Below are 19644 nucleotides of genomic sequence, written 5' to 3'. Positions count from 1 at the left end.
GGCTTCAGTTTTCTTTGAATACATTATATTTCTTCTGAGTATTTGCTGTCTGAATATATGTAAATGTACTCCATTTTGGTGTTATTTCACTTTGCGACTGTCCCTTTGTTTATTCCTCGATTCTGGAAATAAGATCGGAATTTAAAGATAAACTTTTTAATTTACACTGTGGAGCCAGAGTCTGTGTTTGCGTGTGCGTGTGCTTTGTGTGTGTCATGTGTTAATGTTTAACTTTAATTCAACGCACTGCGTGAGGGCGTGCACGGTCGCATTGTTCATACAGTTAACGCGTTTCATCGTCGGTCTCCCCGGGACTGCGTGATTAACGCCTTTCCGCTGTCTCTCGCAGGAGTTGCGTCAACGCGGCGTGACATCCGGATCCACGGGGCGTGTCCCGGTCGCTGCCAGTCCTACTACTACGGGAAGCAGGATGGGCCAAACGCGCTCGGATCTATCCCACGCGCACACGCAAGCGACATGGAAAGCAGGAGAGACGGTCCGGCGGAGCGGAGAGCAGCGACCACGTGACCGGACGATCGGGAACCCGATGAAAGGCAAAGCGTTGCCGTGTTTGGGAAGAAGAAAGCGCGACTCCGGTCCGACCGAAGCGGGGTTCGACCCAGCGACGCGCCGCGACCACCGGGCGGGGAAGTTACCGAGGGACGGGGAGCAACGAGCGTCCACGCGGGGCTCCGAGACACCGCAGTGCCGACGTGATGATGATGATGATGGGGGAGCTAACGTCGTGAACCGAGGGGCGACGCTTCGCCCGTCCGATGCGACACGTTCGGAAACGCGCACGGGTGAAATCAGCGGGACGGGCCGCGAGGATCCACGAGCCGGGCGTGGGGACGATGCCTCGACCCCCACGGCGGGGACCATGGAAGATCTTCGGCTGCGGGGGGCGAGAGAGGATCGATCCGCCCTGCGGTTCGGCTCCGAGCCGGACGCGGACGCGCACGCGCTCGCGGAGCGGACTTTGACTCCTCCGCGCTCCCAATCAGAGACGGTCGGGGACCAAAGTAAAGACACGGCGAGACAAACCGACTCGGATCGGGTCCCTCGACGTTACCCCGGGACCATCCCGACGCTCATAATAACCAGAGACCCCAGCCCGGTCCGCTCCCGGGACACCCCGGCCCTGCCGAGCACCGGCTCCTGTCTGGAGCCGCACCCGGACGACGAGTCCCCCTGCTCGGACAGCGGCTGCGGGGGGTCCCCCGCGCCGACGCGCGCACGGAGGAAGCTGTCCAACGCGTCCTCCCTCGGCCTGTCCTCGGCCTCGTCCTTCGAAGAGTCCGAGGACGACTTCACCGGGAGTGACATCGAGTCCAGCCTGTCTCCAGCGCGCTCTCTGTGCAGCCCGGACGACGGGACGGGGGTGAGTCGCGTTCCGGTGGTCTTAATGGTCTTTGCAGATGACTTGAGTATTGAAAAGTACATGAAAAGTACATGAAAAGTATATCCTGGATACCTTTTTCTATGTCATAGAAACCCTGACGAGTCAGTTTCTACACCGCTGCAAGGAAAGCGGTTTGAGAAAAATAATGGAATGGAGTAGACTTTAATATTAGTACACAGTAGTAGTACAAAGTACACACACACTGCATGCCCAACCCCTGCTCCTGCTTTATCAGACGCATTTACTGCTTGGCTGTTATTCTGCACCATGTCATAGAATAATCTCAGAGATTACGCTTCTTCTTGAGATGCTTTAGTGCAAATTAAGTTTAAAAAAAAGAAGTATTGTTTCATAACATTCTCTACATGTCTCACGTGTGTGTGTGTGTGTGTGTGGTTCTCATAATGAAGCATACAGTTAAATCACAGGACAGGAAACTGGCCCAAGTCGTGGTCATGTGACCATGAGTGGAGGGAGGCCCGTTTACACACGGGTCAGAATTCACGTTTGGATTTTAGTTGTGCCACTTTGACACAGAGCAAACAGACTTTAATGATACCTGACGGTCTGCATGGACCTTGTTATCTGCAGCCCCCGCCCACCTGAGCAGGTTATTTTCTCCTGTCTGGAGACTCACACCCTCTCAGACGTTCCACATGCACCTCGGGACTAATCGAGAGAACCACTTCAGTCTAAACTGGAACCGCGTGACTTTTTGGATGCGCCAAAGAGCGAAGGGAAATCTAAATACCGTAGCAAAGCGCACATTTCTGATGCTGAAAGTACATAAACATTATTATTTATCTTATTAACTAATTATTCCACGTACCTATTTACCATTTGTTGGTCAGAATATATATATATGTGTATACTTTTTACACACTGAGCACACTGATCCGTAAGCATGGAAGACCTCTCGCGTCTTTATTCCACACACAGGAATGTGCAGCAGCCCTCCTCTTCCTCCTCGTTATTTTAACCATTGACGTAAACGGCACCTTGCATGTTACGTTTCACCCAGATGATGTTTTATTGAACATACCAGGAGAACGGCCCAACGTCGTCACGCTAACTTTATTGGTAATAATCAAATGGCAATGAACGTAATGTCAGATATTCTATTAACACCCGCCTTCTCTTCATAATCCGTTGGAATTTAAATATTTTTGGTTGCTTTTCATCCACAGGCGTTGGGGGGGGGGGGGGGGGCATCCTTGTTTTCATCATATATTCTATAGGTTTAGATGACAAATATAAAATGCATTTTGATGAGCTCAATAACTACTCATGATTATTGTCATCAAGTCCTCTGACAATAATCATCAAAGCAACACAAAACGTTAAAATCCTGCATTTCAATTTTCCCAGAGCCCAAAGCGGCATTTTAAAGATCTTTCGTCTCGCTGACAACTGAAAACAGAGAGATTCAGTTTGCAGTGTTTTAAGGAAGGCTTTATTATTTATATATTATTGAGTTTTGTAGCGTTTGAGATGTCTGAAGTTTCCTCAGACGACTTGATTCCTGCTCTCTTGGGCCATCGACACGTCAAACATCACAGAGCTACAGTAACGATGTCTGAATATCCCAGCCTCTGGACTTTCGTCATTTCCTGGCTAATTACACTTGACAGCCAGGAAACGAACAACCTGTGAAGTTGCACCTTCGGCGAGCAGATCTGTCGGCGCTGACTCGTCGTGCCTGATGAGCGCCGGGTCGCCATGGACACGCCGTGTCCTGCGGTTTAGTTAGAATCCTTAGATTTAATACCGAGCGGGGTGTGTTTGTTGCCATTAGCTTTAAATGCTGCGGCCGACCCGTCAGCTCCTTGTCCAACCGGATGCACCCGGCGCACCGTGACGACCTGCTCAAACATGCATTCTCAGACGCACACACACACACACACACACACACACACGCACTCGTGTAGATGTCGTCTCGCATTCACAGTTCAGCGTGTGTCATGGAAAATTGGGCTGAAAGGCAGAGCTCGTTGCTAGGCGACCTTTTTGCCGTGTGTGGTAATTTTTTTTCTTTCCACCCCCCCTCCTTGCGTTGTTCTCCTTTTCACATGCAGTAAACACCGTCTCTTTTAAGTATGATGGCAATTCGCACAAACGCTGGCGTCAGCAATGTAACGCCGTCATTATGGAATGGTTTGTCATAAATGGCGAGCTAAATTTATTATTCCACAAAAGCGTAACACAATAAAAAAGTCACGTACAGGCGCTGAAATGTGGAACCCGTAACCCACACGTGAGTTTTTATTTATGTAATGTATATTCACACGTGTGTGTGTGAGTGGGGGGGGGGCAAAGAAGGTTGAAATGAAGCTCATACCGCTTGTTCTGCCATTTCTATTGTGTGTAAACCATGTCGGATTCCCGCAGACGACGGCGAACGCATGTGCATCCTCCTACAATAAAAGTACCGATACTACATGCAAAACTACAGTATTCCTGTCTCGTCTGAAAGTGGAATAGAAACATCTAAAATAGTATGCAGTAGAATACTCCTTAATATGCATACCATGAGAGAAAGTATTACGACGCGAGCGACGACATCGTCCTCGGTGCCATCGGTTTAATGCTCTGAGGTTCTTTCTCTGAAGGTGGGGTGTCGGTGATTAGTTGAAGCTGCCCCCCCCGCCCCCCCGAGCTTCGGCTGAAGACCCGAGGCAGGGGAAAGGGATGTGGTTTCATTCAAACGAGTTCAGAGAGCAGAGCCTGATAGTTGGGACCCCCCCCCCCCCCCCCTCTGGAAGCAGCAAATATAGAGGAATTTGCCATAGGGGTATGGGGAGGTCTGCTCTTTTTTTCTACCCCCATGCTGCGATGAATCCGATTGGATCGGGATCGGCCCCTGCAGGGATTATAGGGTGTGAAATACAGAGGTTAGATTGAAGAGGAAAAAGAACGACTGCTCTTTCTTTTTGAGGATTGCGTGTTTCGGGAGTGAGGAGGAGTTATTTAGGCGAGGAAGTGAAAGGAATGGGGGGGCGAGTTCCAACAGGCACGCCAGAACGAAAGAGAAAAACAACCGCTATTGGTTCGCAGGCCCGTGGACGTCCTTGCAAAACAGAAAAATATCCGGCATGAAAGAAAGTGTTTGGAGAGGAGGGGAGGAGTGATGGGATGTTGAAACAGGAGAAAGAGGTTGTAGAGAAGAGGAGGTGGTTGTGAGTGAATTTATAACCAGAGCCAAATGTACCAGTTGACATTAAAGCTAAAAGCTGCTAAACGACGCGAGCGTTCGGAGCAAACGGCTGGCTCTGGTGCTGCGAGACGACACGGAGGCCTGCACCCACGGCGGCGGCGGCGTGCCGACGGCGTGGAGGGTTGCTTTCCTGATTCCTGCCCGCCGAACTTGTCCGAATTACATCATTAATTTACATTTTATTATAATTACACCTCATTCATTTGACCTTTTCCCTGTATTTCTACCTGTAAAAGACCAAATCCTTTCATGTAATGGCTTTTACATGTCATTTATATTAGTTCACACAAACACTCCACCCATCTGTTCCTGGCCCGGCCCCTCTGGCAAATATTAGAGCCCATAATATTGTGGCCCACGTGTCAAAAGGTTTGCCCACCCCTGGACTAGAACGTGGCTCGTTGCGCTCGGTCTGGCCAAGCCCAGATTAAACTACGCAGGTGACCGGTTTAGCCATTCTTGCGTGACGCGATTGATATTACAGTATGTGACGGGCTTGTTTGTTTGTTTGTTTTTTGCACACAGTTGGCTGTTCATTGGTTTAAGACTCGAGTGTCTCTCCCACAGCCGTGCTTCTCATCCCGGCAGAGAATGAAGAAGAGTGTTCCCACGGCGTGTAGCCGTGAATTAATTCAAGTGAATATTTCAAGACTGCAAGAAACGGACTAGACTAGAGAGACCCCCTCTGAAAACGCTCAACGTGTCGGACAAATACCCAAAAAGCTGATAATCCGAGACCTGACGACAGAATAAGGTTTATAGCGCTTCGAGCTCACCAGCTTGCAAACGAGTGTGAGACTAATTTTGGTTATAAATGCTGATAATAGACCTGCAAGCAGCTGCAAAGAGATCAGTAGCTGTTACTGTAGTCTTCCTTCCCCGGGTCCCATGACGACGTGCGTATTGTGTGTGTGAGAAGTGGGGCTTGTCTGGGATGGTTGAAAGGAGGAAGAGGAAGATGTTGAAGAAGACGCGTCGCTGTGGTCAGTGATGACTCCTCGTGTCGTCGTGTGACGCACGGGGAGCTGGCAGAGACACGCTGGCGTTTGTCCGTCTGCGTGGCTCCTGACGGACTCCGGAGACATTCTGAGCATTCCCGCCAAACGTTCAGAGGATCGGGACGCGGGGGGGAGGAAGTCAAAGGGAGTTCTGCTGGGCGGACAAAATGAAGTTTGATGTTGGACTAACGGCGGAGGAGAATAAAGTGAATGGAGTGTTGATGGCGCGTCGGGGTGACCTGCAGGCGGTCCGATTACTGGAATGTGTCGGAATGACTGAGAGGAAATCGTGCCGTGCGGCTTGTTGTAACATCCATGTTGCAGATCTGTGGAAATGCAGCCGGTGTTTTCCTCACTGCTCCGTTGTCCTGACGTGGCCGAGGTTATTTCAGGGTGGCCGTGTTTGGGTCAGATGTTGTCGTTCCGGTTCGGATCTGCCTCCGGTGTTTCTTTAAGTCCTGACAGTTACCAGATGTCCCATCACAGAAGTACACACACAAGTTGTAAATGCGCAAAGATAATATTTCCCTGCTCTTTTAAATACAAATAAAACATGTTGTTACTTCCACCTTCAACTCAGGGTGTGTCTGTGTGTGTGTGTGCAAACTGTTTTGTGACATTCAACAGAGTGGAAAGAATGCTGTGGTGAGTGCACAGAAATGTAAACAGCAGCGATGGGCCAGGGATTGTTGTTCCTGCGTTTTATATTTACATTCTCTTGTTTGGCTTTTCATTACAGTTTGATCTTTGCTAAGCATCGATTGCATGAATCAGACATTAAAAAACAAGAAAAGAACAAAGAGTTAAATCCAGTGATCCTTTCAATGCAATATAATCTGCCGTTGTCATTTCCCACACGTTCCAATCAATGGATGTCATGTTCTTCTGCTTGCGTCAAAGCTGCTGTTGCACACACTGTCCGTGCGCTAGTGTTTCCCAACACAGATAACCATTACACACACACACACACAGTGGCTGACAGTAAGGTTGTGTTTCCACGACGCCTCTCTGGTGCCTCTGGAAAATGTTTTGTGAACGAGCTTTGTCTCGTGGACGCTGAGGGGAGGGGAGGATCTGTTCAGTGTCTACTGAGGTGTGTTTCTTTTTCCACACACTTCAGGGCGAAGTTTCCTTTCGTGGAATAATCTTTCCTCTGGCCGGTATTCAAGCGCAGCGCTTTGAGCAGAACAAGAATCGTTTGTCTCGGCTTCAGACGCGACGACGTTGTGCTCGACGGACCGCCGTTTCCTGTGGCGGAAGGATGACTTCCAGTTTCCTTTTCCTCTTCCAGAATAAGTCGTGGCAGAAATTAAAGACCATGGTTCACTGGTCCCCCTTCGTTGTGTCCTTCAAGAAGCGTTACCCCTGGGTGCAGCTAGCTGGCCATGCAGGTATGTAAATGCAGATATGCTCGCAGCCTGCAGACCTTACTGCTGATAATTAGCTATTCAGTCGGTACTCTGCACGTCTGTGCTCCAAGGTAACTTCCACGCTGGGGAGTTCGGACGCTTGCTGAAGCGATACTGTGAGCGTGAGCAGCAGTGTCTGCAGAAGCTGATGAAGGACACCCTGCGTCCCTACGTCCCCGGTTATTACGGCGTTGTGCAGAAAGACGGACAGGACTATAACTTGATGGATGACCTGCTGGCTGACTTTGACTTGCCCTCCATCATGGACTGTAAGATGGGCAGCAGGTAAGAGGGCACAGGAGGAAGAGTGGGGGGGGGGGGGGGGGGGGGATATTCTCTACTCTACTCTACTACTTAAGTCCTCTGCGTTTGGGGGATACTTTAAGTCTAGGAAATAAATGTTTTTACTTGAGGCCTAACGTGAATTACTGGAACCAGTGAGACTGAAAGCGTAAAATTAATACAGACGTATGTTTCAATTCATGACAAGGAAGCGAGTAAAATGGAATAAAGTTATATTAAAATACGGAAAACTCAACTTAATATATTGAAATGAAATAGTAACCCGTAATTTTTTTTTAGGACATACTTGGAGGAAGAGCTGACAAAAGCCAGAGAGCGTCCACGTTTGCGGAAGGACATGTACGAGAAGATGGTGGAAGTGGATCCCGGAGCACCCACTGAGCAGGAGAGGACCCAGCAGGGAGTCCTCAAACCCAGATACATGCAGTGGAGGGAGACGCTCAGCTCCACGGCCACGCTGGGCTTCCGCATCGAAGGCATTAAGGTCAGGCGTCACCCTGGCCGTGAAAAACTGGTGCATGTTTCATGTCAATCAGTGGGAGTGAATGTTTGTCCCTCTATTCCAGGGGGCTCCCAACCTTTTCTTTGCCTCGCACCCCCACTACGAAAGTAATCTCATAAGGGTTAGATGGAAGAATGCCATTTTATAATTTGGCCCACGAAGCGCTCGGCCATTTAGCGGCAGCACCTGGAAGTTGCTCGTGTCTCAGAACACTCGTATGTCGAGGTATTACTGTATTAGCATAAAAATAATACATTTAAATGTTTTACCATTAAATATATTTATTTTAGTTTTTCTAAATTGCATAATCCCAGGGTTGGACTATCCAAGGACAGACCTCACACAAAGCACAGACGAAATCCATTTAAGTGGCCAACAATTTTAATCCATGGTTGGCTATCGGGTTTCACAAGTAATTACGTGCCACTCAGGAAAAAATAAAAGAAGATCTGATGACACAAGCGGCGTATTTATAGCTGCCAAACACGTTCAAGCAGTAAAGCGATTCATTCTCAGCAAAATTCTCTTTAGGTATCGGCGGTCGGGAGGCTTTAAACAAACACGATTCACTATTGTCCTCGTGCCGCAAAAGCACTGAAATCACGTTTTCCCTTTCTCCGCAGAAAAGTGACGGAACTTGTAACACCAACTTTAAGAAGACGAAGTTCCGGGAGCAGGTGATGCAGGCCTTGGAGGAGTTTGTCGGGGGCAAAACTCATATTCTGGTTTGTTGGCTAAAAACAATGAACTAATCGGTCAATTTGTCAACTTCCTGTCTGCGGGGAAAAAGACGTATTTTATTGTTTTTTTTATAGAAACTCTACCTGCAGCAGCTGGAGGAGCTCCGATCAGCCCTTGAGCAATCACACTTCTTCAGAGCACACGAGGTGAGACGCGCTCACACTGTTTTTATAATTTCTAAACAAACTCGTTGGCTGAGTTTTAAGATTCACGCCGACCTGTCACCTTACTCACGCTCCTAATCTCACCTGTCTCACTGGGTTTTTTTTTGCCGTCGCAGGTTGTGGGCAGCTCCTTGCTGTTTGTGCACGACGCCTCGGGGAAGGCCAGAGTGTGGATGATCGACTTCGGGAAGACCGTCCCCCTGCCGGCTCCTCAGACCCTGGACCATCGCACCCCGTGGCTGGAGGGTAACAGGGAGGACGGCTACCTGTGGGGACTGGACAACCTCATAGGCATCTTGAGCAACATGCTCCCACAGACGCCTCAAGAGACTCGGAAGCAGCTCACCGGTCCGCGTCTGGACGGCGGCGCGATTTAGAGAAAGCTCTAAGAGAGGCATCTTACCAAGAGGGCCAGTGCTTCTTATATCGGTGATCAAAGTGTCTTTAATCTAAATGCGGCCATGTAAGGGGATTAAGGCAAAGTGGAATTTGCCACAGGCCGACTCCATGCATTGTGGACTTTGAGGACGGACTGACTTAACGCAGAGTTGTAACTCTTGCCACGTGGATCACGGCTTATTTTCTGAGAATAAAGTCCTCTGATCAACATTTTGTCCTGCAAAGACATTTAACGCTCATCCTTCTGCTCGGCGTCGTCGTCTGTCTGACCTTTTCTACGGGGCCTCCGAGGAGCCTCGGATTATTAACTTGTGGTTTCAGAGTACGGCAACACTAAAACACTGGGCACACCATGTGTAAACTAACTCGCCATAAAATTGTTTGCCTTTTTGTATAACCTCACAATATTTGTATAATTAGCGTGCCTGGTATTTTTATAGAGCGAGCTGTTTGATCATGCCAATGCAGGGGACTCTTGCTGGGGTTTCTTTTTTTTTTTTTTTTTCCAAAGAGTTCACCCAAGTGTAAATAGATCTTTTTTTTTTTAAACCAATCCCGAACTTTAACCTCTGTTGAAAGTGTTTTCTAAACTTGGATCTTTGCATGACAAAGCGGTTCTGTTTGTCTGCGGTGGGTCGGCTGCGTTCGTCCGGCGCTTGTTGCACTACGGATCTCATTAAGCCATTGAATAAGTCGAGCGACGCCGCCGAGAGTCTGAAAACGGGAAGCAGCAGCAGACGACAACTGGGTTTACAGGCGCAAACATTTTCAAGTTTAACATGAATTTCATTTGCTGTTATTACTTCATTCTGTTTGCTCAGTGTTGCTTTGGAATTGGGGGGGGGGGGGGGGGGGTGCAGTGTAGTGGCACAAAGACTGGAATGAAACTGATCACCGAGGCCTTTTGATTCTGAAATGTCTGTGTCTTAAGACGCAATGGGTGACAAATCAAACGTGGGAATATCACTTTCTAAAAAGAGGGCAATGCTGTCAACCTCATTCAGGTACACTAGAAAGTTTTTTATTTTTGTGAGACAGTTTACAAGGAGCAGCATTGTTATGTGTAGATATTTCATCTGTCCCTGAACATAGCTGCCATTCCTAGACTGGAATGCTGGAAGAGTGGAAACTCAACAATATTGAATCTTCCAGATGTGACGCAGTGCTGTTTTGGTTAATAATAAATGACCTCTAGAAGAATTCCAATTTAGATTTTTCCACTTCTGAAAAGTAAACCTACCTAAGAGGACTAATGTGGTGGAATAAAATGGTGTTTACAGCGTTCTATTTCTTTGCCCTCAAAATCTCTATTTATAAAACAATCAGGTTTTCTGGGTGCTGCTTCAAAGTAAGTAAACTGGAACAAAAACATTTTGTATTTTTAAAAGTGCATTATAAGTTGCGGAGCACAGATTGGTGAAAATGTATGAACCTGCATTGTCCAGTTTATGGATTGTAATAAAACTGGAATCCCGACTTTCTAGAGTTTTGCTGTTTGTTTATTTGTCTGAACACTCAACTCTGATCTGTGAAACTCGCATTCATGCATGTTGGTATTTTAACACTTTCCCAACGAGGAGATAAAGATGTAACAGAATTTAATCGGTTTGTATAAATATTCCCCTGGTTTTGGTTCGGCGATGCATCTTGGGATGCGAGCTGCGACGATAAAACATCTGATAAACAAAAGTTCACTGGGAACTAGAAGTGCCTTCAGATAAGACGAGCTCATTGGTCTCAAAACAATTTCTCATGGCTTTGAACCTTTTGATAATGCATTACGTTGTCAGAGACGCTGCCTGTCATCCGGGTGGACTCCTTTAGAGGTCGCACAGACGTTAGACCGCCCTGTCACGTAGCACCGTGAAGTTCACTCGATGATTGCGTCTTTGTGCGGAGCAACACCGCCTGTCCGGCCAGCCCGGCTTCCAGCCCTCCTCGAGGAACCACGTAGCGGGTTCCGTCGTTGGCTCTCCGGGGATCCATCGCCCTCAGCTGCCCGTTGCTCTGAGCAACGCTGTCCAGAGCCCACAGCTGGTAGCGCAGGCTCTTCCCCTGCTTAGCCAGGATGTAAACGTCTTTGACGCCCGAGCTGCCGGCGGGACAGGGGCAGCTGCCGTCGGCGGCGAGGGACAGCCAGGGCAGTAAGGGGTCAGGGACAGCGTGCTCTTTGCTCAGGCTGCCCCGCTCCAGGCCGAGGAGAACACCTGGAGGGCACAGACACGGCGTTTGAGACGCAGATGAAGCAGCTTGTTACGGTTTATCAGCGCAGTCGGGGAAAGTCTGAGACATCAAGGAGGTTTAAATAAGTCTCAAGTCTTCGTGGACGCATCTTCTCCGATCATCCCGCTGTTGCAACGGATCCATGTTCCTCCTCAAAGGTTCAGTTCACCGCATGAAGTCAAGTAATGTGGCCTGTTCAGTCCATTTACTCCGATGTCTCTGGCAGGGAAACCGAACACGAAGAAAAGCACTCTGCTCCAGAGCAGAGCTTTTGACAAAGCTCTGCTGGCGCCGTAGAGCATGAGAGGCCACGCCCCCTCAGGTGAGCCAGCGATCCTGTCCTACCTGAAGCGACAGCCCAGTGCGCCCTGTGGCCGCTGTCCTGGCACGGCTCGTGGTTGAAGTCCTTGTCATATCTGCCCGTACTGTCAAGGAATCTGTCTCACTTCTCTAATATACAAAATAACATCTGTTATTTTTTGTTAGGTTTAGGATACGGGATGAGGACGGGCTCCCTCCCCCACAGCTGTGTGATGATGGCTGCAGCATTGTGACCCGTTAAGCCCCCCGACAGCAGCTCTGCCTCACAGCCACAGACCTCCTCTGCCAGCCGGGCCATGTTGTCGGCTGATATTAACATAAAAAAATAAAAAATAAATTAGGAGAACATGAAGAAGAAGAAGAAAAACACCCTAAAGTCAACACCGTGTGGAAAATACATGCATAAACATAAAGAAAACGAACTTTAGGTGAAAACCTGGATGTAGAAAGTCTACATTTTATGGCATTTAATGAATCCAGTGTCAATTTCTCAAGGTTTAACCACACATTTGCATGCTCCTCTGTAAGAATGCTTCTACTGCCCCCACATGGACAATGGTACGCCCCGCTTCTTTACATCATGAAACACAGAGGAAATAATTGTGTCACCTGAAAACATTTCACCCTGTGCCGTGTATCCCCGGCTCACAGCCGTCTGAACAACGCTTTCCATATCAATATTCAGCTGAGGCTGTCGTAGGTGAGCCGACATCCACAGCGCCACCAGGCCGCACCTAAAAGCAATTTAATAGTCAGTCACTCAGTCACATCCAGGAAAAATATATAGTAACACAATAGCCCCATTGTCAATGCGACTTCTGTGGTGACGGATATCTAATTCAAATAAAGATCAGAGGGTTAAAGAGTTCATGGCAGTTCACCGACTTACTGTGGACCATCTTGGATGAGGGAAGGCACATATTCATTGACAAGGATCCACTGCAGGTCCTTCCGAAAACTGAAGCGCAAAGAAAATGTCCATCACAATATCCTACAGCCCTACGGAGCTTCTTCAAATTACACTCATAGGATTCAAACAGGCGTCACTAAAAATGTTTGTCCCAATTTGAGTATAATCTCTTTAAAAAAACAACAACAACAACGTGTATTTCCTTATGTAGGTAAGGTTTAACAAGAACTATAAAGGAGGTTTACGTCACTTTGAGGAATAAACCAGAATCGTTCCCTTGCCCACCAGACAAGTCATCAGGGTGGTGACTGCTCTCCTTTACAGCTGTAGGAAGCTGCTCTTCTGTTGTTACATGTGGCCGACCCATCATCCCTTTCTTTTGATTTGTTTCTGGTTGGTTTGGTTATTTTATTAGAAAATTAAAGGACTGGTTTGATTGATTTTTTCCTGCAACTGTTTTGCCTTGGTCCTGCTTTTGGTAAAAAATGAACTATAATAGCACACAAAAACACCAACTACACAGCTCCAACCAGCCGCTGATTGCATGAAGAATACTGGCGTAGTCAGGTAGACTAATTAATTATTGTTGAAAAATCATGTGAATGCTTTTTGTTTTTGGGGCCAATCAAGGATCCAAAAGCCTGAAACTATTGAATTTTCTGTCCCATTACAAATATCATCCTAAGAAATCATCATAGCTGCGGTGTTGACAAAGAAATATTTACACATTTTGCATAAAAATACAAATACTGTGGATGATCACAACAGTTGCAGATTCAATTTCAATATGAGGTTTGCGTAAGAGTCTCATGAGAGTTAAAGAAATTAAATCCTTTAAATGTACTCAAGTTACTTTTTTTAAATTGACTTTTTCAAGATTACCAGGTCATGAATTCTGAAGTATTTCGCTCCTTGTTCATTCGTTTTCTGAAATGTAAATTTGTTTCGGGACTTTCTAAATGTGTTTAGCACCTCCCGGCCACCGTAGAATCGAAACAATGGAAAAAGGCATCAGTTCAGAAGATGCACACAATAAATAACGCTGATCACCTTCGGTAACGGTTACCTGCTCTCCCGCTGCTGCAGCAGGAGGCGCGCCTCGGTGTAGTTCCCCTCCACGGGACTCCCGACACGCGCAATAGTCTGACTCAGCTTCTGGAGTGCAGCGGCCGGCGGAGGTGCTGGGACGAGCGGAGGCGGAGGCGGGGGCGGTGCAGGGGGGCGGTCCAGCGACATTTTATTGACGAGCTCCTTCTAGATTAAATCAAGAAGTGGTTGTTTAGTATCTTAAAAATATTTACAAAGTTACAGAACTGACATTGATAAGAGCCAATATACTCAATAAATACTGTGACCAGTTCGCTCACCTTCCACTCCCTCCTACTGGCCACCGAGTGCGCTTTAACCAACAAACAGCGGCGAAAGGAACGCCATCTTTGCGTTCATGGACACACACTTCCCCTACTAACATTTACACTGTTTCGACTGGTTTATGTCAGCGATCAGAGCTAGCTTGTCAAACACGTTGTACCCATATTTGGAATCTTCTTCATCGTCTTCTTATTTATTATTCAGGCTTTTCGAACACTGCCGCCACCTACCGGTATTAGGCAGGAGCAGCAGCCGTAAAGCGTTTCTTCTTCGTGTTAAATACCACCTGACGCGAATGCGAATGGGGTTATAATAGCATTTAATGATTTAGTGAGAAACACGGAAATCTGTCAAGATTCTACGTAAAACAGGTTGTTGTTTCTTCTTCTTCTTCTTCTTCTTTGTCTTCTTCTTCTTCGTGGGGTTTATCTGCGACTGGCCACCTTTACAAAGGACATTACCGCCACTGGTCCTGGTGGTTTCGGTCCTTTGTTTTCTGAACTGGAACTGAAGAGGCCAGTTAAATGGTGAAAATTCCTCAAGTAAACTTTCAGTAAATAAGTATTAAAAAAAAGAAAAAAAAAGAAGAACAGTTTATTGTTTGTAAGTGTTATTTGCGTGACACCGGAAATTGCCTCACGCGGTTCGTAACGCGAGAATTCAGCAGTCAGCACGGGATCTTGTGAAGGCTCGTGTGTCCGTGTCTTTATTCTTCGGTTTTAGAGGTGAGTAGATTTACGCTTTTCTTTCTTCGTCGAGCTGAGCAGTCCAATTATCTATTTTCGTCAAAGCTGTTTGTAACGACTTTTTTCTCTCTCTATATATATAAACAGTGAGTATAATTAAGACGCAAGTTATATATGGTGTATCAAGCTAAATGTTAGCTATAGCTAAATGTTAGCTATAGCTAACATTTAGCTTGTGGGCTAACCCTCGCCCCACGCTATTCAAACTGGATGGTTGCTTGCTAACGCTAACTTTCTTTTCTTTATTTAAACTTTGCTTCTCGCTAATTTAATTTCAGTACTTTTTTTATTTTAGGTTAAAAGATGACCACCCCGGATGTTCGCCTTAACCATACCATCTACATCAACAACCTGAATGAAAAAATCAAAAAAGATGGTAAAATCCAGCCGCAGTTTCTGCTTAGCCACGAGCTAGCGCTCCGAGCGAGAGCCTTTAACCGACGTTCTAATCTAAACAATGACGTTCGTGTGTCTGCAGAGTTGAAGAAGTCGCTCTACGCCATCTTCTCCCAGTTTGGTCAGATTTTGGACATCTTGGTCGCACGAAACATGAAGATGAAGGGTCAGGCTTTTGTTATTTTCAAAGAGGTCAACAGTGCTTCCAATGCCCTGAGATCCATGCAGGGGTTTCCTTTCTACGACAAACCTATGGTATGTAGAAAATATAAATTGCATGTGGTTTCAACTTCTCCTCTTACACCGATGTGTAAGATGTGCAGAGCCTGCTTAATTTCATCGCATCACCGTGTGCAGTGACGATAAAGTGCTATTCTATTCTATTATAGCGCATCCAGTACGCCAAACTGGACTCAGACATCATCGCTAAAATGAAGGGAACGTACGTAGAGCGTGACCGTAAGAAGGAGAGGAAGAAGATCAAGGGACCTGAGGGATCGGGTGTTAAGAAGGGTCTTCCGGGAGCTGGCGCACCCATGGTTGCTGGGGGTCCTGCTGCCATGGCCGTAAGTGGAGTGTTTTTATTGGTGCTCAGCTAGCTGGAAGAACTTTGTTTGTACAAATTGCTGCAGGATATGTAACAAAATTCACCAGATTTAATGACCGCAATTTGAAATTGAAACTCGGATGATGTATATTCAATCATTTGCTGCTCCATCCCCTTTCTTGTAGACGAGATGATCCAGTTGGATTGCGACGCACACACTTTACTCCGTAATTGTTCCTTACACGTACACTTATGGACTAAGTGTAAACTTAGACATAACGGTCTTGATAGCTTCCTCCTGTTTGAGGATTGTACATATTGTCGATGTACTCTGCTAACATCATACATTTAAAAGTTGCACCACAGTTTAATCCTGCAGACAGAACGTTAGCATACAGGTTCCCACTGTCTGGAGTGGGGGGGGCATTCATTTTTCTGACTGGCGTACCTTCTCCAGGGAATGCCTCCCATGAGCCAGGCTCCTCGTATGATGCATATGCCAGGCCAGCCGCCTTATATGCCTCCTCCTGGGATGATGCCTCCTCCAGGGATGGCTCCTGGACAAATTCCCCCTGGTGCCATGTCTCATGGCCAAATGATGCCGGGACAAATGCCACACCAGGTTGTATGCGCCCAGATTTCTTGTAGTGCGGCTTAATAAAAGAGCTCATTTTGACTTCTGCTGTTGTTTGCCATCACAGGTCGCTGAAAATCCTCCCAATCACATCCTCTTCCTCACCAACCTGCCAGAGGAGACAAATGAACTCATGCTGTCCATGCTCTTCAACCAGTCAGTAGCCATGTTTGAGTTTTTGCATTTGTGTGTGTGTGTGTGGGATGCTAAACCTGATTGTTTTTGTGTGCTCAGGTTCCCTGGATTCAAGGAGGTGCGTCTGGTTCCCGGTCGTCATGACATTGCATTTGTGGAATTCGACAATGACGTGCAGGCCGGCGCTGCCCGAGATGCACTTCAAGGATTTAAGATCACACAATCAAATGCAATGAAGATATCATTTGCTAAGAAGTAGCACCAAGCCGTTTTTTGAGTACAGGTCTTTTGTCGACATGCAGCCGTGACAAATTAGTTATTTTGTAGAAATTGACATTTTCTGACCAAGCAAAGCTGGATTTTTTTCCCTTCCAGATTTACATGTAAGTATAATTTCTGTACATCAAGTTCCTTTGTTTTAGTCACACTGACACAACTCTTGGCATAATAAAATTATTTATGGAAGAGTTGTGCATCTTACTGTTTAGAGATTCGGTTGTCATAGTTTTCTTTTAAAAAATTGTGCTCAAATCAATCAGGACAGGAACTTGATGCATCATCTTCTGATCTTTTTGTCAAAGCATTGCACCCAGAATCTGGTCTGCCAGATATTGTACCTGGAGCTTCTTTGTTTTTATAATTAAAAATGATTTTAACCTAATGTGTTGCATCATTATTATTTTATATTTATGATGTGGTGGAAGTTGTAAAATACAAAACTGTTGATGTGACTTTGTCTCAATGGGAAGCCTGAGATGATACGCACTGCTGCTCTATTCTGGAAGGGATGGCGGGGAGGCAGACTCTGGGCCCTTCCTCTATTTGAACATTGTTCTTAAAAACATCAGAGAATGGGAACGTAATTGTAATGGTTAGGATTACTCTTACTCTAATTACATCCTGACTTGTGTCTGCGTTATACTTAGAGACGAGGGCTCTTCTGCTATCGCATGACAACAAAAGGATTACTGTTATACTTTTCCAGTGGACATGCATCTAATTCTGAAATATTTGGTATTTTTCCACAACTGAGTGAACAATCTATCCTCAAATGCCCTTATGTTTTCTATAATTATACTCATAGGACCATTAGAACGCCACAGTCCAACATTTAAGATCCAAGTAACTGAATTCATTTTAAGTCCTGGTTGCTTCTTCTGCAAAGAAACGTCTAATTAGTTGCAAAATATGAACTTCGTAAACATGAAAACCAAATACTGAAGGCACTCGCCATTTTTAAGTTCGAAGAAGTTGTAAACATGTTTAGTTTTCACCATTTGGTCCTTGTAATTCAATTACATTTTTTGTTTTATTTTTTGAGTATTTACATTAAATGTCTTGCAACCACGATGAAGCTGGTGCCTCATCCAGGGACCAGGGCGCACTGCGCCTCCTCGCCATAGTCAGCTGGGACAGGCTCCAGCAACACCCGTGAAGCGGCTGGAGACGAGACGGTCGAGACCATCGGGCCTCAACGTGTGGATGGATGTCTTGCGTAAACTATCATCCATCCATCCTCACTGACTCAGCCAAGCTTAAGTGCTGTGAAGTTTAACTCAGGTATTTGGTGTCATTGGTACCTGATGTTATTATAGGATTACTGTGTTTACTGTGTAAATGTTGTAAATGTTATGTGTGCTTTTTAATTGGACCATTGTGTCTGTAATAAAGATTTTGATTGATTGATTGATTTATTGTTTATGACCTTTAGATGGCGCCAAATATAAGTAACAACAATTCAGTTTCCCACTGAGGATAAAAGGTGCAGATTTGTGGCGAAACCTCTTCTTCAGGTGATCCGGCAGCAGCAGCAGCAGCTCAGCCTTCGTGCCGAGATGTTTGCGTGTTTCTGGGTGGTTGGCTGGAATTCAGCTCATGCATGGAGGTCACTGCTCCGCTATGCAAATCAAGCCCATGCTCTTCAAGAGCTCTGTGTTCTGCTCTTGGGGGGGGGGGGGGGTCACTGCAAAGCGCCAGGCGGCGGAAACACCAGCGGTTGTCAGGGAAGCTCTTGATCAACAGACCTTAATAGAGGAGGAGGAAGGAGGCAGAATCTCATTAGATCGTCCCAATGAAGAACGCGCGTTGTGTGGAGGTCTCGGGCATCACGAGCACTGGAAGTTAGACGTGGAAAATATTCCGTGTGACCAGCGACGTTATTCACAAAGATGGAAATGCCCTGCAGATCTCTGATTATAATTAAAGCTCTCACCCGGGTGGTGTTTGCGCCCGGCGGCACACGCAGCAGCAGCAAAACAGGTCTTATTTCACAAAATAGCTGTCTGTAAATGTTAAATAAATGTTTTTGGATGCGCCGTGCGCGCTCGTTAGCAGAGAGCGCGCCAGAGCGTCCCCAACTCCTTTGTCAGTAGAAGCTCTGTTTCTGTATTGTGTCTTGAACTTGTGGGGGGTGCTGCGTCCTCCAACGCTGCAAGGAACTTTATTACTCAGAGGCCATGTGCGTAAACATGCAAAACAAATGAATGAAACCCAAACAACAGTTAATTTCTACGGCGGAGTTTAGAAGAAAACAGCGGGGTTATGCTGCTGGAGGTGGGCGGGGAGCGACAACACATTCGGGATGATTCCATCCGATAATTATGACACAAAAATGATCGCGTTTGAATTTGCAGGTGGCTCCGAGTGAAGGAAACGGGGATGCGGGAGCTGGTGCGCAACGGGAACCGACCGGAGCCGACAGACGGACCGTCCCTTCCCCAGGACACACCCTCCGTGCTCTCCCTCTCTCCCCCATTGTCTCTCTCACCGGGCTTCGTGTCTGTCTCACGTTAACCAGCCAGCCCGTATAGGATGAGGAGAGCGCGGAGTAAAGTCATTCCGAGGGAGACGCAACTTTGGCCAACATTTACGCATGACGAAATTGGACGTGCGTAGTATTTGTTTTAATTGTCGCGCCTTGGCCGGACTCTGAGAGAGACAGAAGAAGAACGGAGAGGGTGAGAGCTGATTGGGTTGAGAGTTCAAGTCCAGTGAGCCGGAAGATTGGACCTTTAAAAGCCTCTTAGCGCAGGTGGTGGTAGTAAAGCCCGCGCGTAAGGGGTGCGCGTTTGTCCTTTCCAGTGGAAATCCACCCTGGACACAGCGCTGGGGGAGAGATCAGGTGTGTGTGTGACTGTGTGTGTGTGTGTGTGTGTGTGTGTGCGCGCGCGCGCGTGTGTGCGTGTGTGGGTGGGGGATACATCTGAGCGGTTCTCCGACCTGGATGTGA

General features: G+C 46.9%; 3 protein-coding genes across 3 annotated transcripts; 2 read left to right on the top strand and 1 right to left on the bottom strand.

Annotated features, from left to right (window-relative positions):
- The first annotated feature begins 547 nt into the window (after positions 1 to 547).
- On the top strand, positions 548 to 9342 carry itpkcb (inositol-trisphosphate 3-kinase Cb). The gene is made up of 7 exons (XM_068745745.1): positions 548 to 1381; positions 6906 to 7005; positions 7095 to 7308; positions 7606 to 7810; positions 8452 to 8553; positions 8644 to 8715; positions 8850 to 9342. The coding sequence occupies exons 1-7, from the start codon at positions 548 to 550 to the stop codon at positions 9108 to 9110; spliced, it is 1788 nt and encodes a 595-aa protein (XP_068601846.1). The 3' UTR covers positions 9111 to 9342.
- A 1286-nt stretch (positions 9343 to 10628) lies between these two features.
- On the bottom strand, positions 10629 to 14047 carry actmap (actin maturation protease). The gene is made up of 7 exons (XM_068745090.1): positions 13954 to 14047; positions 13653 to 13840; positions 12566 to 12634; positions 12286 to 12410; positions 11853 to 11982; positions 11701 to 11771; positions 10629 to 11339 (listed from the first exon to the last, which is right to left on the bottom strand). Exons 2-7 carry the CDS (start codon positions 13820 to 13822, stop codon positions 10984 to 10986), a joined length of 921 nt encoding a protein of 306 aa, XP_068601191.1. The 5' UTR covers positions 13823 to 13840; positions 13954 to 14047; the 3' UTR covers positions 10629 to 10983.
- A 566-nt stretch (positions 14048 to 14613) lies between these two features.
- Positions 14614 to 17076, top strand: snrpa (small nuclear ribonucleoprotein polypeptide A). The gene is made up of 7 exons (XM_068745091.1): positions 14614 to 14682; positions 14999 to 15079; positions 15182 to 15354; positions 15489 to 15665; positions 16104 to 16268; positions 16348 to 16436; positions 16515 to 17076. Exons 2-7 carry the CDS (start codon positions 15007 to 15009, stop codon positions 16672 to 16674), a joined length of 837 nt encoding a protein of 278 aa, XP_068601192.1. The 5' UTR covers positions 14614 to 14682; positions 14999 to 15006; the 3' UTR covers positions 16675 to 17076.
- The last annotated feature ends 2568 nt before the right edge of the window (positions 17077 to 19644 follow it).

The sequence above is a fragment of the Brachionichthys hirsutus genome, chromosome 11 (genome assembly GCF_040956055.1).
Source record: "Brachionichthys hirsutus isolate HB-005 chromosome 11, CSIRO-AGI_Bhir_v1, whole genome shotgun sequence".
Lineage (NCBI taxonomy): Eukaryota > Metazoa > Chordata > Actinopteri > Lophiiformes > Brachionichthyidae > Brachionichthys > Brachionichthys hirsutus.
The sequence above is the reverse complement of the archived record's forward strand: the minus strand, read 5'-3'. Positions and strand labels throughout refer to the sequence as shown.

Coding starts and splice junctions, on each gene's coding strand:
- itpkcb (XM_068745745.1), top strand. CDS start 548: ATGAAAGGCAAAGCGTTGCCGTGTTTGGGAAGAAGAAAGCGCGACTCC. Junction 7,006..7,094: donor GCAGCTAGCTGGCCATGCAG/GTATGTAAATGC, acceptor CTGTGCTCCAAG/GTAACTTCCACGCTGGGGAG. Junction 7,811..8,451: donor TCCGCATCGAAGGCATTAAG/GTCAGGCGTCAC, acceptor CTTTCTCCGCAG/AAAAGTGACGGAACTTGTAA.
- actmap (XM_068745090.1), bottom strand. CDS start 13,822: ATGTCGCTGGACCGCCCCCCTGCACCGCCCCCGCCTCCGCCTCCGCTC. Junction 12,411..12,565: donor CTCATCCAAGATGGTCCACA/GTAAGTCGGTGA, acceptor AATTGCTTTTAG/GTGCGGCCTGGTGGCGCTGT. Junction 11,772..11,852: donor AGGGAGCCCGTCCTCATCCC/GTATCCTAAACC, acceptor CAGTACGGGCAG/ATATGACAAGGACTTCAACC.
- snrpa (XM_068745091.1), top strand. CDS start 15,007: ATGACCACCCCGGATGTTCGCCTTAACCATACCATCTACATCAACAAC. Junction 15,666..16,103: donor GGGGTCCTGCTGCCATGGCC/GTAAGTGGAGTG, acceptor TACCTTCTCCAG/GGAATGCCTCCCATGAGCCA. Junction 16,269..16,347: donor CGGGACAAATGCCACACCAG/GTTGTATGCGCC, acceptor TTGCCATCACAG/GTCGCTGAAAATCCTCCCAA.